This window comes from Homalodisca vitripennis, chromosome X, assembly GCF_021130785.1.
Source record: "Homalodisca vitripennis isolate AUS2020 chromosome X, UT_GWSS_2.1, whole genome shotgun sequence".
In the NCBI taxonomy this organism is placed as follows: Eukaryota; Metazoa; Arthropoda; class Insecta; order Hemiptera; family Cicadellidae; genus Homalodisca; species Homalodisca vitripennis.
The window spans coordinates 36,193,444-36,208,604 of NC_060215.1; the positions used below are offsets into that span (position 1 = coordinate 36,193,444).

General features: G+C 32.4%; 1 protein-coding gene across 10 annotated transcripts in view; it reads left to right on the forward strand.

Moving 5' to 3' along the window:
- The window catches only part of LOC124368903 (histone-lysine N-methyltransferase 2C-like), a 164,358-nt gene that overhangs the window by 40,361 nt on the left and 108,836 nt on the right, over positions 1–15,161 (forward strand). For 9 of the 10 annotated variants that reach the window (XM_046826421.1, XM_046826420.1, XM_046826425.1 and 6 more), the window contains 15 exons: positions 717–802; positions 1,526–1,765; positions 1,963–2,169; positions 2,819–3,000; positions 3,696–3,860; positions 4,712–4,881; positions 6,112–6,318; positions 8,284–8,466; positions 8,628–8,806; positions 9,929–10,132; positions 12,145–12,283; positions 13,073–13,180; positions 13,386–13,523; positions 13,867–13,957; positions 14,306–14,481. In XM_046826421.1, coding sequence (XP_046682377.1) covers positions 717–802; positions 1,526–1,765; positions 1,963–2,169; positions 2,819–3,000; positions 3,696–3,860; positions 4,712–4,881; positions 6,112–6,318; positions 8,284–8,466; positions 8,628–8,806; positions 9,929–10,132; positions 12,145–12,283; positions 13,073–13,180; positions 13,386–13,523; positions 13,867–13,957; positions 14,306–14,481 — 2,475 coding nt within the window. The remainder of the gene's footprint in view (positions 1–716; positions 803–1,525; positions 1,766–1,962; positions 2,170–2,818; positions 3,001–3,695; positions 3,861–4,711; positions 4,882–6,111; positions 6,319–8,283; positions 8,467–8,627; positions 8,807–9,928; positions 10,133–12,144; positions 12,284–13,072; positions 13,181–13,385; positions 13,524–13,866; positions 13,958–14,305; positions 14,482–15,161) is intronic. The other variant, XM_046826423.1, reaches the window with a different exon arrangement.

Consider the following 15,161-nt stretch of genomic DNA (forward strand, 5'->3'; position numbering starts at 1 on the left):
AGGTGACATTGTCAAGGTATACAATAGGAAGTTATTGGTCTCCAAAGTATATCTTTTATGTAAGAGACCCATTTGTCCCCATATTAAAGTATGTAACGTATCCTAGTTAGATGTACTGACTGCAGACACTTCTACTATTTTAGAATTTTGTATAATTCTGTGGCAAGTTTTTATAGGTTGTGAACATGTTATGTGAAATATGACTGTGTTACTTACAAGGTACAAACTTCAATTAACATGTTATTGCTGTAAGTCCAATTCTTTACTTTCACCCATTTGCCTAACATTTCTTGTAATGATCGATAAATCGGGAGAAGCAAAGTACCAAGATATTTGTCCAGAAGCAAACCGAACCCATAACCTTTCTGTTATCAGATTTATAACCTAACTCTGAGCCAACCCAACCGATTGTATTCTAATAGCTCACATCCATCCTGCATAAAGTTTATTTGGTTAAAAACTAATACAAAACTGTTTCATAAAAAGTTGTTTTTATGTGTGCTGTTTCCCTACTGAATTTAACGGGATTGAAATGTTTGTATTATCTAATCTAACTAATCAGTTTGTAATGTCTTCATCACATATTCTACTGCTTAGCATTAGAGCTAACCATAGTGAAGTTTTTCATCTTGTGAAGGTTTTATGCAATAAATGTGTGTTTTAAATTGGTGTTATTTGATACATTTACATTTTTTTAATGGACTTTTGTCTTTCAGGCATTGATGATTTCTGTATGGATTCTAGTATGAGTGCGTCCCAAGAATCTTTAGTTCTGGATGAATTTGACTTTGATTGTGAAAAGGTAAGTGGTGCTCTTTCCATATAACTCAATAGATTTTCATTATTTGAAATGAAGTCCAGATTCAGTTCTTCATTCAAATATTCATATACATATCCTCATTTTTGAAGATTTTTACCCGTTTTGGAATGCAAGTTATGGGTTTTCTTAAATCACACCAGGTGATTATGACGTGTGACTTAAAAGCACATTTTTGGCTCCACCAGCATTTTTGTCTGGATTGCAGAGGGTTAAATATACCCAGATAAATCCCTAAGTCTGCAAATGTATCAGTAGTCAAAAAAATCTATTGGTAGTAGGTATTGTTAGACCAAGATTTTAATTTAAAGATGCTATAACTAAAACACATATAAACTAAACAATTTTTATTTGAAATATTAGTTGAAATAATAATAAAGTCATGTTCATATACCTTTATGATTATTTAGTTATTATTATTTGTGCTGTATAAATAATCATATAGTTTTTTTAGGTTAATAAGCTTCCTGGTGTAATGGTGTTAAACGTTTCCATTGAAAGACAGTAATAGACAGAAAAAAAATTCAAGTGGAAAATTTCAAATCAACTCATTTTGCAAATTATTCTTATAGCCTTAATGGTTTTACTCAATTATCTTGCTAATTTCCATGAAAATGTATGATTTCTATAAGTAGCTAACATATAAAAAGAAATGCTTTTAAATAAAAATTCACCCATGCTTCTTTTATACATGTTGTTTGTTCACAGGAGGGTTATGGAATGGGCAAAGGAAAACCGTTCTGTGCTAGCAAAATTGCAAAGAAGAAGCTGGGTCTTGGTTACCCAGGACCTGGTCGTCCTGGCAAATTTGGCAAGATGTCTGGAATAACTTCTGCCCTTATGATGAATTACCAAAAGAAGCAACAACGTTTTAATGAATTTGGGCGAAAAAGAATGCCTAAAGCCAAAATGAGAGGTATTTTTGGAGTACCAGGTCTGGGTTTGCAGGTATGTTTTTAATTCATTTCTTTTAAAATTTGTTAATTTTCGTTTTAAAATAATGACTATGATTACTTGTTTATTCTCATTATTTATTTACTGATGTCTAAGTACCACTTTATTAATTAAAATAAAGTAATTTCTTACTACAATACTTGAAAAAGTTGAACTGTTCAGTCCTGAATTGAAACATTATTTCTCTCTAGAAACCACAGGCGGATGCTACCAAAGACAAGAACCAAGATGATGACACCAGTGAGAACAAACTGGTTTTGTGCTCAGCCAAAGACAAATTCGTGCTGACTCAGGACATGTGTGTTATGTGTGGCGCCCTAGGGACTGACCAGGAGGGCTGCCTCATTGCTTGCGTCCAGTGTGGACAGTGTTACCACCCGTATTGTGCTTCTGTAAAGGTAGGTTTTGGCTTAGAGTTTACTTATATTATAACATCTCACATTAGAAATCTGTGCTGGGCTAGTAAACTTGATTCCCTTTAAAATAAGTGATCTCTACAGTTTCAAACGAGGTTGGAAGTTATATAGCAAGATGAAACGGTTTTGTTCTAGCTAGGTAACTAATAAAATTTACTGCTCATACAATTCGTCTAAATATTTACTTTACAAAAAAAAGAGACATTATATAGCATATATAGGATATTTTTAGATTATTATAATGAACATATTTTCAAAATTCAGTGTATACAATATTATGCAGCAACTAATTCAGTTGGTTCTTATATCATAAGAACTGTAAGAAAAGATAATACTTAGTTTAAATAAAGTACAATTCCAAAATTAAAAATTCTCATACAAATTAAAAACAGGTAAAGCCATTTACAATGTTAGGATGTATTATATTTGTTTATACTTCTTACAAAAAACAAATAACACAACAACAACAATAACAATAATATTTGTTTTCTTCTTATGGAAATAATGTATAACACTGTAAAGACATTACAATATGATTGTTATATGGCTTAGATAATCTATGGAATGTGATTGAAGCATCAGCTTCTTTCAAACATAATACTGTTAAATGACAAGTTCCCTCTTCTTATAGGTGACCAAAGTAATACTCCAGAAGGGATGGCGCTGTCTGGACTGCACTGTGTGTGAAGGTTGCGGCCAGAGGAATGATGAAGCCAGACTCCTGTTGTGTGACGACTGCGACATCTCTTACCATATCTACTGTATGAACCCACCTCTCACCTATGTGCCTAGGGAAACTTGGAAATGCAAATGGTAAAATATATGTCACTCAGTTGTTCCACCATCTGGGTTAATATTTTGTACTGTATCAGATGTGCATGCTGAACAAATCACTTAACCATCTATAATTTGAATATTGTCTTCGCAAGAACAAACTTATTTTGACCTGACTTTGGATATGATGTGAGTTTTTTAGTGTCAATCTTTGGCCTCTTAACACTGAATACTAATTGATGTTTATAGTTTTTTAGTAAATAACACGTTTATTTATTTTCTGCACCAAAATGTGAAAAACCATTCACTGTAAAAGAAATGGTCTAGGGCCATCCTTTTATTTTGGATCATTCTGCGAGATCCTGGGAACCCATGCACATGACCGAATGTTTCAATTCAAAACAGTTTGGATATATTTACAGAAGAACTAGTACTTAATACTACAATTACACATCATAAAATTTAAATGCTACAGCAGAAACATAAAACATAATAATGAATTGAAAAAAAGAAAGAAATCGACAGGGAATTAAGTACGATATAATTGGAATGTTTATTGTTTCAGGTCTGCTGCAATTAACTTGTTTTCCCCCTTTTCCCACTATTAAATAGATCTTGTCAATTCCCATCCTCCTTTAAGTTTCTTGGACAATATCCACAAGAAAAATTGAACAAGAAAATTATCTTGAAACTACTAAGACAGCAAGTGACACAGGTTCTTGGGGTTGTTACAGGTGTGCTCAGTGCCTAACTTGTGGAGCCAGCGAACCAGGAGTTAATTGTTCTTGGCTCAAGAACTACACAGAGTGTGGACCATGTGGCTCAAGAAACAACTGTCCTTCTTGTAACCAAGCATATGTAGATGGAGAATTAATTATAAAGTGTATTCAATGTGAAAGGTAAATCAGAATTCCTGTATTATAAGCTGTTCAGTGTGCTCAATCTATTGATATACATGATGCTGTGGATTGTTTGTAGCTGATTTTTTTGGTCAAACTGTATTGACGAATTATATAAAATATAAATTGTATTTCCTAAGTTTCCATCAAAATTCTTATCACTGGGCAATAGAAATGTTAACATTCTAATAATAAACACTAATTTTTGCAATTGTACATTTTTCATTTTCTAATAATAATTGTAGTCTCATAAGAAGTTTGTGAAATAGTGTCTTTTTTTATTTATTAAATTTATTAATGAGTTATAATCAGATACTCTTCCACGATGATAATTACAAAGTAATATAATTAGTAAAATCTTAACAAAATAAATGTTTAAAGAATTTAAATCAAAAACACACAAATACAGTAAAATGTATTATATTTTCTACTTAAGATATCCATTTTTCTTCCTGATGTGGTATTTGTTTCAAATTATCAATCATATTTTTATAACCTTTAAGAAACCTCTAACTAAAGGCATGTGAATATAGAGTATGTAAATTAAATATGAAAAATTAGGTGTAATTGGAGCTAAAAGTCATTATCAAAATTTTTAATAATATATGGGGCACAATAATCTAGAAAAAGTAATTTATTTTGTAATTGTAGGTTGAATTTAGAAAGTGCCTAGTTTTCTAAGGAAGAAAGTAATCAATTTTGTGACGCCAATTAATTGCTAACACTGATTGCATCTGTTTGTGTAATTAATTTTGTATTTATTATTCTCTTGTGCAACAATAGATTCCTAATGTCTGGTTTACTTAAACTTTGCTCAAAAGCTGTATAGTTATATTAGATTGTCTTTGCAGGTGGATCCATTGTATGTGCGACAACATTCAGACTGAGGAAGAGGCTGAGATGTGTGCAGAGGATGGTTACCGTTGTATGATGTGTCGTCCAAAAGATGTTAAACTGCCACACTTACTGGCTGGTCCACTGAATAGATCTTCATCCACTCCTACTAGATCTAATAGCCCTGGTAAGGTTTATGTTCTTTATGGAGTCTCAAGTTAATTTTTCTAAAATCCAAATTGACAGACTTGAACATTCTTACATATTGTTGAACTATTTCATGTACTTTATATTTTTTTGACATCTGTGCTGAAATTGAAATATTAGCCACTTGCAGCAAAGCTTTGAGATGATATATATTCAGTCCAACAACTTTTATAAATTAAATTTTACAAAATTGCTTGGGTGGATACGGGCATAAAGATGACTTCAAATAATGTTACATTTACATTTTGACCAACTACCAACGAGTTTAGAAATTAGAAGTAGTTATTTTAAGAAGTTCTCTACCATTTGCTCAAGACTTTCTATGAGTAGATACCAACAATGTTTGAAGTGGTAGACAAAAGATTACAAGTTTATTGTGATGACCATGGTGTAAAACTTAGTGTTTCATTGTTGTTGATTCTTTTTTGCCTTGATGTTGATATATTATTGAGAGCTGTGCCTAGAGATATGGGGTTTCAGATTGAGTACCAGAGAATTAATTCTTTGGCTTTTGCTGGTAATCTTGTTTACGGAATGAGTAGGTAGTATAGGTGCCTCCAGCTAAGTGCAGAGTTTTCTCTCTTGTCCCAGTAGGCAAATCTTGGACCGTACTTACAGCTTCTACATTCAGTTTAGGAAAAGGTTCGTTTATTTCCCAGATGTTTGCCTCGTTGGGAGTAGCGTTAGATCGACAGAGTTCAAGGTCGAGTTGAGTCCAAAGAATGTGAGTGTTCAGAACACTTGATGAAAATGTTTACTGACAACATACAAAGAAATCCATATTATATAATCAAACAACTTGTCTTATGTGTTTTGAGTAAAAGTCAAATAAAACTCACAACTTGATCTCTCTCTTGAATATCATTTATCATCAAACTGAAACAGGATTTTATTGTAATGTTGTTCTCTGACAGGGGCAGAGAATATCATCGCTTGGTTTCTTGAGGTTTTTAGGTAGAAATGGCAAATGTTATCCCTAAGGTCGCAATTGCATTTAGTTCAGTTTGATAAATAGCTGTAGCATTAAAATGAAACTTGATGTACCATGAAACATTATATTACACCTCCTCATTTCTTTTATCTATACTAATCTATACTTTTAGTAAACACCTAAAATGCATAATTGTTTACATATTCATATTCAGATATTTTATGCTTCAAATTATTAACATTATTTAAGTTTATTAGAGCGTACCTATGATTGTTGCAGAGTTCACAAAGAGCAATGAAGGTGACTTTTACATGATGGATGGAGTGAGACTATCTGAGAATGGTATGTACCAGATCCGATCTCTCACTATGGAGCAGCAGATCCAGCCGCGGAAACGAAAGCCTAATGCCAAGCGTCATGGTAGCTCTGCAGACATCTTGGCCACCATAGAGTCTGTCATCGCCGGCGGCAACTCAGGCTATACAGGTTTACTGCCTTTATGTGTTTGAAAGTATAGAGTTGAACTAATAGTGAAATTTTATTATTAATTATTTAGGTTTAAAATACTGTACAATGAACTATATGACTGAATGTAGTTTTCACATAGTAGTAGATGGCTAATAGGGATTTGCTAGCCACAAACTATTACTTATTATAGCTTTTTTAAATGCAAATAGATTTAAGCAATCTGCCAAATTACTGATAATACTTTTACTGATAATACTTTTTGGTGTTTGAATATTTAAATAACAAACAATATCATATGGGTGGTTAAAAAACAATTCCTCTAGTACAACACTGTAAGTACTTAATATTTATTTTTAAATAATCTTAGAATTCAAGATACTTAATTTTTTTATTTAAGAAAGTTTAAGTCTGTAATGATGTGTTTGATAATAAATAAGCATTATATAATAATTATTATGTTACATTGTTTTTATTTTCTAGTATCCATAAGAGAAATTTTATCCACCCAGAACATATTAGCTCTTATCTTTGTTATCTACAGCCATTACTTCTGTCTCTCTTACACTCACCCATTCCTCACGAACATCAAGTTTAACTGGTAACAGTTCACAAGCAACTCCTTGTCATCAGATTCAACTGTTTAATTTTTGTCTCTCCTCATAACATTGTATTGCAAGTGAGTCGAATTGATTTGTAACAATTAGATTTTGATTTGAAACTTTTACACGATAACTGTGGTGGTCCAAATGTAAGTGAATTCAGCAATAGCAATGTTTTATGTCTTGTATACAATGTACTATTTTGTTTTCCAAAAGGCAAACACAACAATTATAAACAAGTCATGCTTCATTGTGAATTTTTTAATTACTGATTTTTATAGTTCACGATTCTATATAATTTTTTTGTAAAATCAATTTTCAAACTTGGTTGCTTAGAGGCAACATTAGTACCTCGTAATTTGGTTATTATTATAGCCAAATGCTTGTGTTGCTGCTGCTGTGTACAAAAATCTTAACCACAGTAACTAATATAACATAAAAATTCACAGTAACAACACCTTGTATTTACGGTGAAACATAGTAATTTCACTGGTACAATGGAACATGTTGTGTACAGCTCACATCAAAGTCTGTCAGGTGATAGGTAGGACACAATAAATAGTGTACATTGCCAAAGATTGTTTGATCACACTGAACAGTGATCGCAGCAGTGAACATGGTTTCAAGTGTTGAAGACTGCCTGATATTGGTATATATTGGTGTATATAGTATTCTTGTAATGTAATAGAAGTTCTCCTTTACTTAGACAAAATCAGAACGGTGTGGGCATGTCTTAACCCTTTGCACGCTGCTAATGAATTCTATAATTTTCCTTTAACGCCTAGACATTTATAAAACATATTTTTCAGTTAGTTCAAAGCTCATTTTTATTATAAATATTCTATAAGAGGTAAATGCAAAAAATATCAAAAAGGGCATTTTAATCAAAATTAGCACATTTATTGATAAAAATCTAAGTATAACTATTTACCATCCAAATTAATTAATTTAATATAAATTCAAATTCATGGTACAATTTAATAAAACTAAAAAATAATAAATATAAACTACTAATTATTAGATAAGGTCTATGATCTTATCATCTGGGTAGATAATGGATATATTTGATTATGGCTTTGTAGGGCCAAAACAGATAAGCAGGTGGACACAGCTAGATAGAGGGTGCCATTCTCCCTTTGCTGCAAAATGTAGGTTGTCTAAAAATACTTCCTAGCCAACCGCGATAAGCATGAGTGTGTATCTGCCTTCCCAAGGTTTTTGTTAACTAAAAATTCTCCAATAGACACAATGTATAATTTTGGATATAATCGTGTTAGGCGGTTTGGTCAAAGTCTATCATTGGAATATATCCGTCAACGGCATGGGAAGGTTTAAACTTATAGAAATACATTGCAAGTAAACAACCTGTGAATGGATGTTTCAGCAGACGATTGCAATGATCCAGACGAAGACACAGTGGAGGAGAAGGTTTACCGAGAGGGGATGCCAGTGTTCCCCAGAGCTGATGGAAGGCCTCCTGAGCCTCCTGAGGGCTTCACTATCTATACCACCGAATCTGGGGCCATGGTATTGCGTAGAAAAAGAGTTCGTAACCTTCAGAAGCTAGGTAATAATTTTTACTTATCTGTTATATAATATTTTCATTTCGAGGCTACATCTAAATATTTTCTCTAAGAAAACAAATTCAAAGGTTCAAGGCTTTAGTAGAAACATTAATATCCTGAATACTAAAATGTACAAACAATAACTGAAACACAATTTTTACAGGTATCGGAGGGTTTAATGCAAGACTACGCCAGACAAGATGCAAGGACCGTGAGGAAATTTGTGATGGAGAGACCATGACAGAGCCTCCAACCATGATGATGGAGGACAAACCCAGGAGAAAGCCTCAGAGACGGAAACCAAAAAACAAGCTGGCCGAAAACTACCCTTCTTACCTCCAAGTTAGTGTCTTCATAATTGATCTATTAGCACACAATATTTATACATTATCACAGATTGTAATTAAAAATGGGTGTCTCATGTAATATAAACTTACCAACTAAATAACTACTAACTTAAATAATTTAAAACTATTAAAACATATAATTAAAATATCATTAAAATAATCAATTAAAGATATAACAAAATTTAGAAAACTGGCTGGATCTACAAAATATTAATTTACTGAATAATAGGCCTTAACTAAGAGAAGGCTCTTAATTTTATTTGAAGATTCTTTAAGTGATACATTTTTAGAAGATTATGGTACAGGATTAAAGTGCTCAATCATTGCTCAATTAAAATGGCATTTGCTTGATTTGGACTATGTATTGTCATGTAAAAGTTTATACTATGAATTGGAATTGGGAGCAGATCTCTATGCCGTGCATTATAATATAACTATGCGTAATGATGGTTTCTAATGCAAAAGCTTTGTGTATTTTGCTAATATATATATCATGTAAAACCTTTAAAAATTGCTAGTAATGAATTCTACCTAATAAAAAAAAAAAAAAAAAAAAAAAAATGATTACAAATTGCTAGGCTGAAATAGTTTTATTTTGAAGTGTTTTAAAATGAATTAACTGTTATTCTGTTTTCGTTTATTTGCAGACTATTAGAATTGTGAACCATTCATGTATCACATTCAACCATTCACTTAGTATCTACTTAGTTATCTTAAGAAAGGTTCCAAATAATTTCAAATCAAACTTATATGTTCAAGTAAATTGCTTTTATTTCAAATTGTTATAAAAATATGACAAAGCATAGTATGTTTGTAAATTGTGAACTAAGAATATAAAAAATTGATTGGTTCAGAATTTTTTCCTTTTCCTTTAAATTTTTAATGTATTGTAAAGACTCAGCTTATTGAAATTGGTGCCTCTAAGAAAATGAATTTAAGTATCTAGACCTCTCATACATGTCCTGCATTGTGAAAATGTGTTATAAAATAAGAAACTAAAGGTTCACTAATTGTTTAATGCTCACTATGGAAAAGCATTAACTAATTTCAAAAGTATGTATTGAAAGATTTTTTCAAGAATTGATAAAATAACATGTATATGTAACTGTTATTTCAGGAAGCATTCTTTGGTCGAGACTTGTTGGATACCAGCAAAACTACTGGACAAGATCTCAATAGCAGTAGTGACGAGGCAGAAGATAAGGTCTCCACTGATAAAACAATTACACTGTCACAAGATGAACTCAAGGTCTTGGATCAGATGAAAGTAAAACAAGAAGAGCAAGAGAAGAAAACCACAGAAAAAGCTGCATCACATAAGGTTGGTCATAAATTAATAGAAAAATGTCCAATTAATTTAATTATAAATAGTCACTCCATTTTTTCCACTCTGTTGAAATGTAGATAGATGAAATCCTTAACTTATAAACATTTGATTATTGTGTTTTATCATTTGATTACTTTTGCCTTTTTGTAGAACAAATGAATGGTGTGTTGGTATATAAGAATAAGAGGTTGAATTGTTGGATAAATTCATACTTTTCAAACTAGAAGACCATAAATAACATTTTGTGTACATCCAAATTTTGTTTTGTAATATTTTAGATTATTTTAAAACATTCAATTACTGCATTCTGCCCTACTTTTCTTTAACACATTCACTGCGGATGACAAAATTACCAGCGACAGAAAATGCGGGAATTTTTTTGTTTTTTACTTACCCAAAAGGGAGTCAGGATAGCCGAAAGGGTTGTCCAAGGTATCCTGGAAGCTTCGTTGGCCGGAACAGGTGATGTCATGTCCGTGCCGAGTCTGCTCGTCATCCGCATCGGGTGCCGGTCCCAGTGTTGTATGTGCTCGCAGCGCACTAGGTTTCGGCACAAACTCTCACGAATTACATGTATATAGTGCATGAATGACACGTAAATAGTACATTAAATACACGTATATATTACATATTAGTTTGAAAAATATACAACATTAAAAACAGTTAATACTCACCCCTCCCCGAGTAAAAAAAACTATATACATCCCCACCCACCGCCAAAGACTAAAAACTACTTATTTGTCCTCGTGATACTTATCAAAGCAACTTAGTTCACACAGACCTGGTTCGTAAGGGCACACAGCACAATAGTACACTGTTTCCTTACGCTTGCCTTCCTTTGCGGTTCGTTAGTTTGGAGAGACGATGCATGCTATTGCGCGTCAGTGGACTTCCTTTGGAGGGAGCAGGTCTTCAAGAACACGAACTCGGAAGTCATACAGGGACAGTCTATCTGAGTTGTACATATTGTACAGGTAAAAAGAATTTACTACAACAACCTGAAGAAAGTGCATTTCATTGCGACTCATTTTCTTCATCAGATGAAAAATTATCGTCAATAACATTATCATCTTCCACCATTATGAGTATATACACTTACACAGTCAACAGACACTATAATCCACTCACACAATATCGCAAAGCATACACAACAAACGAAAATGGTGAACCGGCGACGAATCGCATCAACTGACTCACCGAAACAGGCACGCCCCGCTATGAGTGTTACAGCCTTCCCGGGCAACTGCTTAGCTCAGACTGAGGCAATATGAAAGCAGCTGCCGTATGCCGAGCTCACTTGTCCACCGCCCGGCACGCCATTTTCGCATGTCAAGCATGCTCGTCACCCGCAGTGAATGTGTTAACAAGTTTGATTAATAAGGAAAGTTAAAGAATGAAATGAGCTAAAGGTTAAGTCTAAGAGAAGACTTCTATGTAATCTACATAGAAAAGTGTAATCCCAACTAGAAATGGTTGAATTTCATTTAGGATTTCTAACTGAAAATTATTTTTATTTATACTGATATGATAAAATCAAGTAATGGTCAGTATTCTTATTAAAGTTATAAATTTAATCATCATCAGATGTAAATGCTATGATTATGGTTATGAGTGTGAAGTGAGTGTAATGTGTACATTTATTTTGGATTTGCAGTTTAGTCATTAGACATAACTATTGATATGATCTCGGATAATAGTAATGGCGTCAAGTATTACAGTTTTTGGTTTTGTATATATATATATATATATAAAATATAAATAATATAATACACAGCAGAAATTCCCAGTACTCATTTATATGAACTTTTGCTAGATATTTGTTATTAAATAAAAAGCAAACTTTTACATGCACATTATACAAAAGTTATTACCAAGAGTGGTTATTTATTAATTATGTTTGATAGGTACTATATATAGTACATTACTGTTGACACAGAACATGATACCACATATGTGTAAATTGACAACTTTAAGTGATGTGTGGTAAGAAGGTTGTGTGGTTCCAGGAGGAAGATTCAGGAAGCGATGCTGAAGCTCTAAAGGACATCCTTCGTCTACCTGACAACTTGTTGGATACTGATCTCGTCAACACTATCATGACTGAGACAGATGGAGACATCAAGAGTGAAGAAAATCTCATGACAGGTTAGTCTTAAGAGGTAGAATATTTTTCAATCTCTGGGAAATCTAGTGCTGAAACCAGTGGGAATGTTCTCACCAGTGATGCGTCAAAGAGAATGTCAACCCCCAATATTCGCATTTAAGTATCGGTTTCTTAATATTTGGAATTTGGAGTTTTAGTCTTTTCAAAATTTAATTCTCTCCAAAGAGTACCATATATTATGTCATTTTCAAGAAAATTTATGTTTTTCTTATTTCTTAGTAAAATATAGCTGAGTTTGAACTGTTATATAGGTGTTAACTGAAATTTTTGCCCAGAATGATTATAGAGAAGTTTACTTTAAGTAGAGGATTAGCATACAATATGATTAAAACTACAATTTGTAGTTAGATCAAAGTCTTTTTAGAAATTTTTATGTTTATTAATTATATTTTTTGAAACTTATATTTTTATGATATTTTAATATTTTATATTAAAAAAATTAATGTTTGTATTTCAGATTTTTATTACTAGTTTTTGGTCCTTACTGAAAGGACATTTTACAACGATAAATCAAATGTTAACTGTAACATTGTTACAAATCATCGTAGAGAAATTTGATAGTAAACATATTTCATTTCATCTTCTTCAAAATTCATGTTTTCATAAAATATTAAATAGAATAGTGAAGATCACATTTAATTGGATCCGAACTGAATAATACATTTTGTGACAATATTAATGTAATTCTAGATTCGTTACAATAAAAAAATATGAAGTAAAAATATGTATGACAATGACACACTGTTCTAACGAGAACTTATGTTTTACAGAGTCAACAATGAATGATGGGAGGGGCGCAGCTACCACCTCTAGCAAAGATGAGCTCAGTGATATCCTGGGCCCTCATTTCAACCTTGTCAACATGGTACGCCAGACAGGTATGTTGATTTATAACTCAATTTTATTGCAATGTGTTGACTATTTGTTAATGTTGAACACTTGAATGTTAAAAACTTGTTTTAAATTTGAAAATTTTCATGTGTATGCCTTAATGATAATTTTACTAGATATTTCCTATATAAAATTTTTTAATAAAAATTGGTAATAAATGATTTTGTTTCTGTATAAATCGTGGTTTTGTAGGATTGCCCAATATGGATTGCAAGGATGTTGAAGAGATATTCAAAGGAGTGTTGACAGATGATAGCCAACCAAGCACAGAATACACACAGCCGGCAACCAACCTCATCCAGCCTGGCCCTCCACCTCCGACACCATCTGGTAGGTAGAAACAAGCCTTAGTACTGTAGTCTGATGACAACATTGTAGCAAGTTAGATTGTTTTCCAACTTTTCATTAAAAAACTATTTATAAAATCACCTTATTCTTAACCATCTTCTACATACATTAAAGCCAGATATCACTGGCTGACTCAAAATTGTGAAATTTCCAAAACTACAAAACTGATTTACCAGGAACGTTGTACACATATGTGTCGTACTTCTAAGAAACCGTTTAGATATTGAAAATAAGGGAATAATTAAAATGTTTAATGTCAAAGAAATGAAAGAAATGGGATAATGTAATGGAATCGTAATAGAAACACACTTTACTGTGATTGCAGTTATCCAGAGCAGGCCTGCAATGCCGCATCCCAGCATGTCTTCTCCAATTACCTTTCCAGGAGCTTCTCCTTATCATTCTGAGTATAGCAGGTATGTCCTCAAAACTGTTATAATAATTTCTTAGATTAATTCAGTGGTATCAATAAACAAAGAAAAAAGTTTTGTATATAAAGCAAGCAATTTTTGATTCAGTTGTTCATGTTGCTGTTTAAAGTGTAACTCTTGCTTATACATGATGCTAATGAAACAAGTTGTAATATAAAATTACAGGTGGAAGATTACCTTCTACTATGTAGGTCAGAATTCACTATATGATCCATACTCACAATATGCTTAAGTTCATTTCATTAGTTTTTGTAGTGAAGTTACAACTGAAAGAGAGAATATTTTGGCTGTTTCTGAACTCCTCTAATGGTTGTACTATTTGTTTACCGGCAGCCCTCAGTTCAGTCCAGTATTCCAAGAGGTTCCAGTCTGGGGAGAGGAGCAAGTGGAGTTCACACAACAGAATCTACTCTGCATGGAAGCAGATGAGACATTGGGCCCTGCCTCAACCATTGCTGCTATTCTGTATGCAAATATTATGCATCCAGAGTGGAAAAAGGAATTTCCCTGTGCGTATTATAGACGAATATTGATTTCTTTATTTTTTATTTAGGGTAATAATAGAGATCGCTTGTCTCGGAGAGGAAAAATGATTTCTCTTTGCTTATTCTAGAGGAATATTTAATTTTATATTGTTTATTTAATGTAGTAAAGCTCATGGAATGTTTTTTGTAAATTACCTTAGTGGAAAAAGGGTTTCTCTATTTTTGTTATAGAGTAATATTTATTTTTGTATTGTTTATTTAATGTAGTAAAGATCATGGAATGTTTTTGTAAATTGCTTCATAGTGTGAAAAAGTAATTTCCTTCTGCATATTGTTGAGAAATATATTTTTTTTATTTGTTTAGGGTAGTAGAGAGTATGGACTTTTATTGGTTAAATTGACTCAGAGGGGATGAAGGAATTTCCCTGAGCATATTCTAGAGGAATATTCATTTTTGATTTAGAGTATTAGAGATTATGGATTTGTTTTGTGATTTGTCTTAGAGTGGAAATAAGGGGTTTCTCTGTGAATATTCTATAAAAATATTTAATTTTTATTATTATTTTAGGGTAGTGAAGACCATGGACTTATAAGGGTTAACTTGCTTCAGAGGTAATGTACTGTCTAGGTGGAGCTAAAGCTTAGTGAACCTACTAGTCACTAGGTAGTAAGACCATGATTATTTAGGGGATAACTAGCCTCAG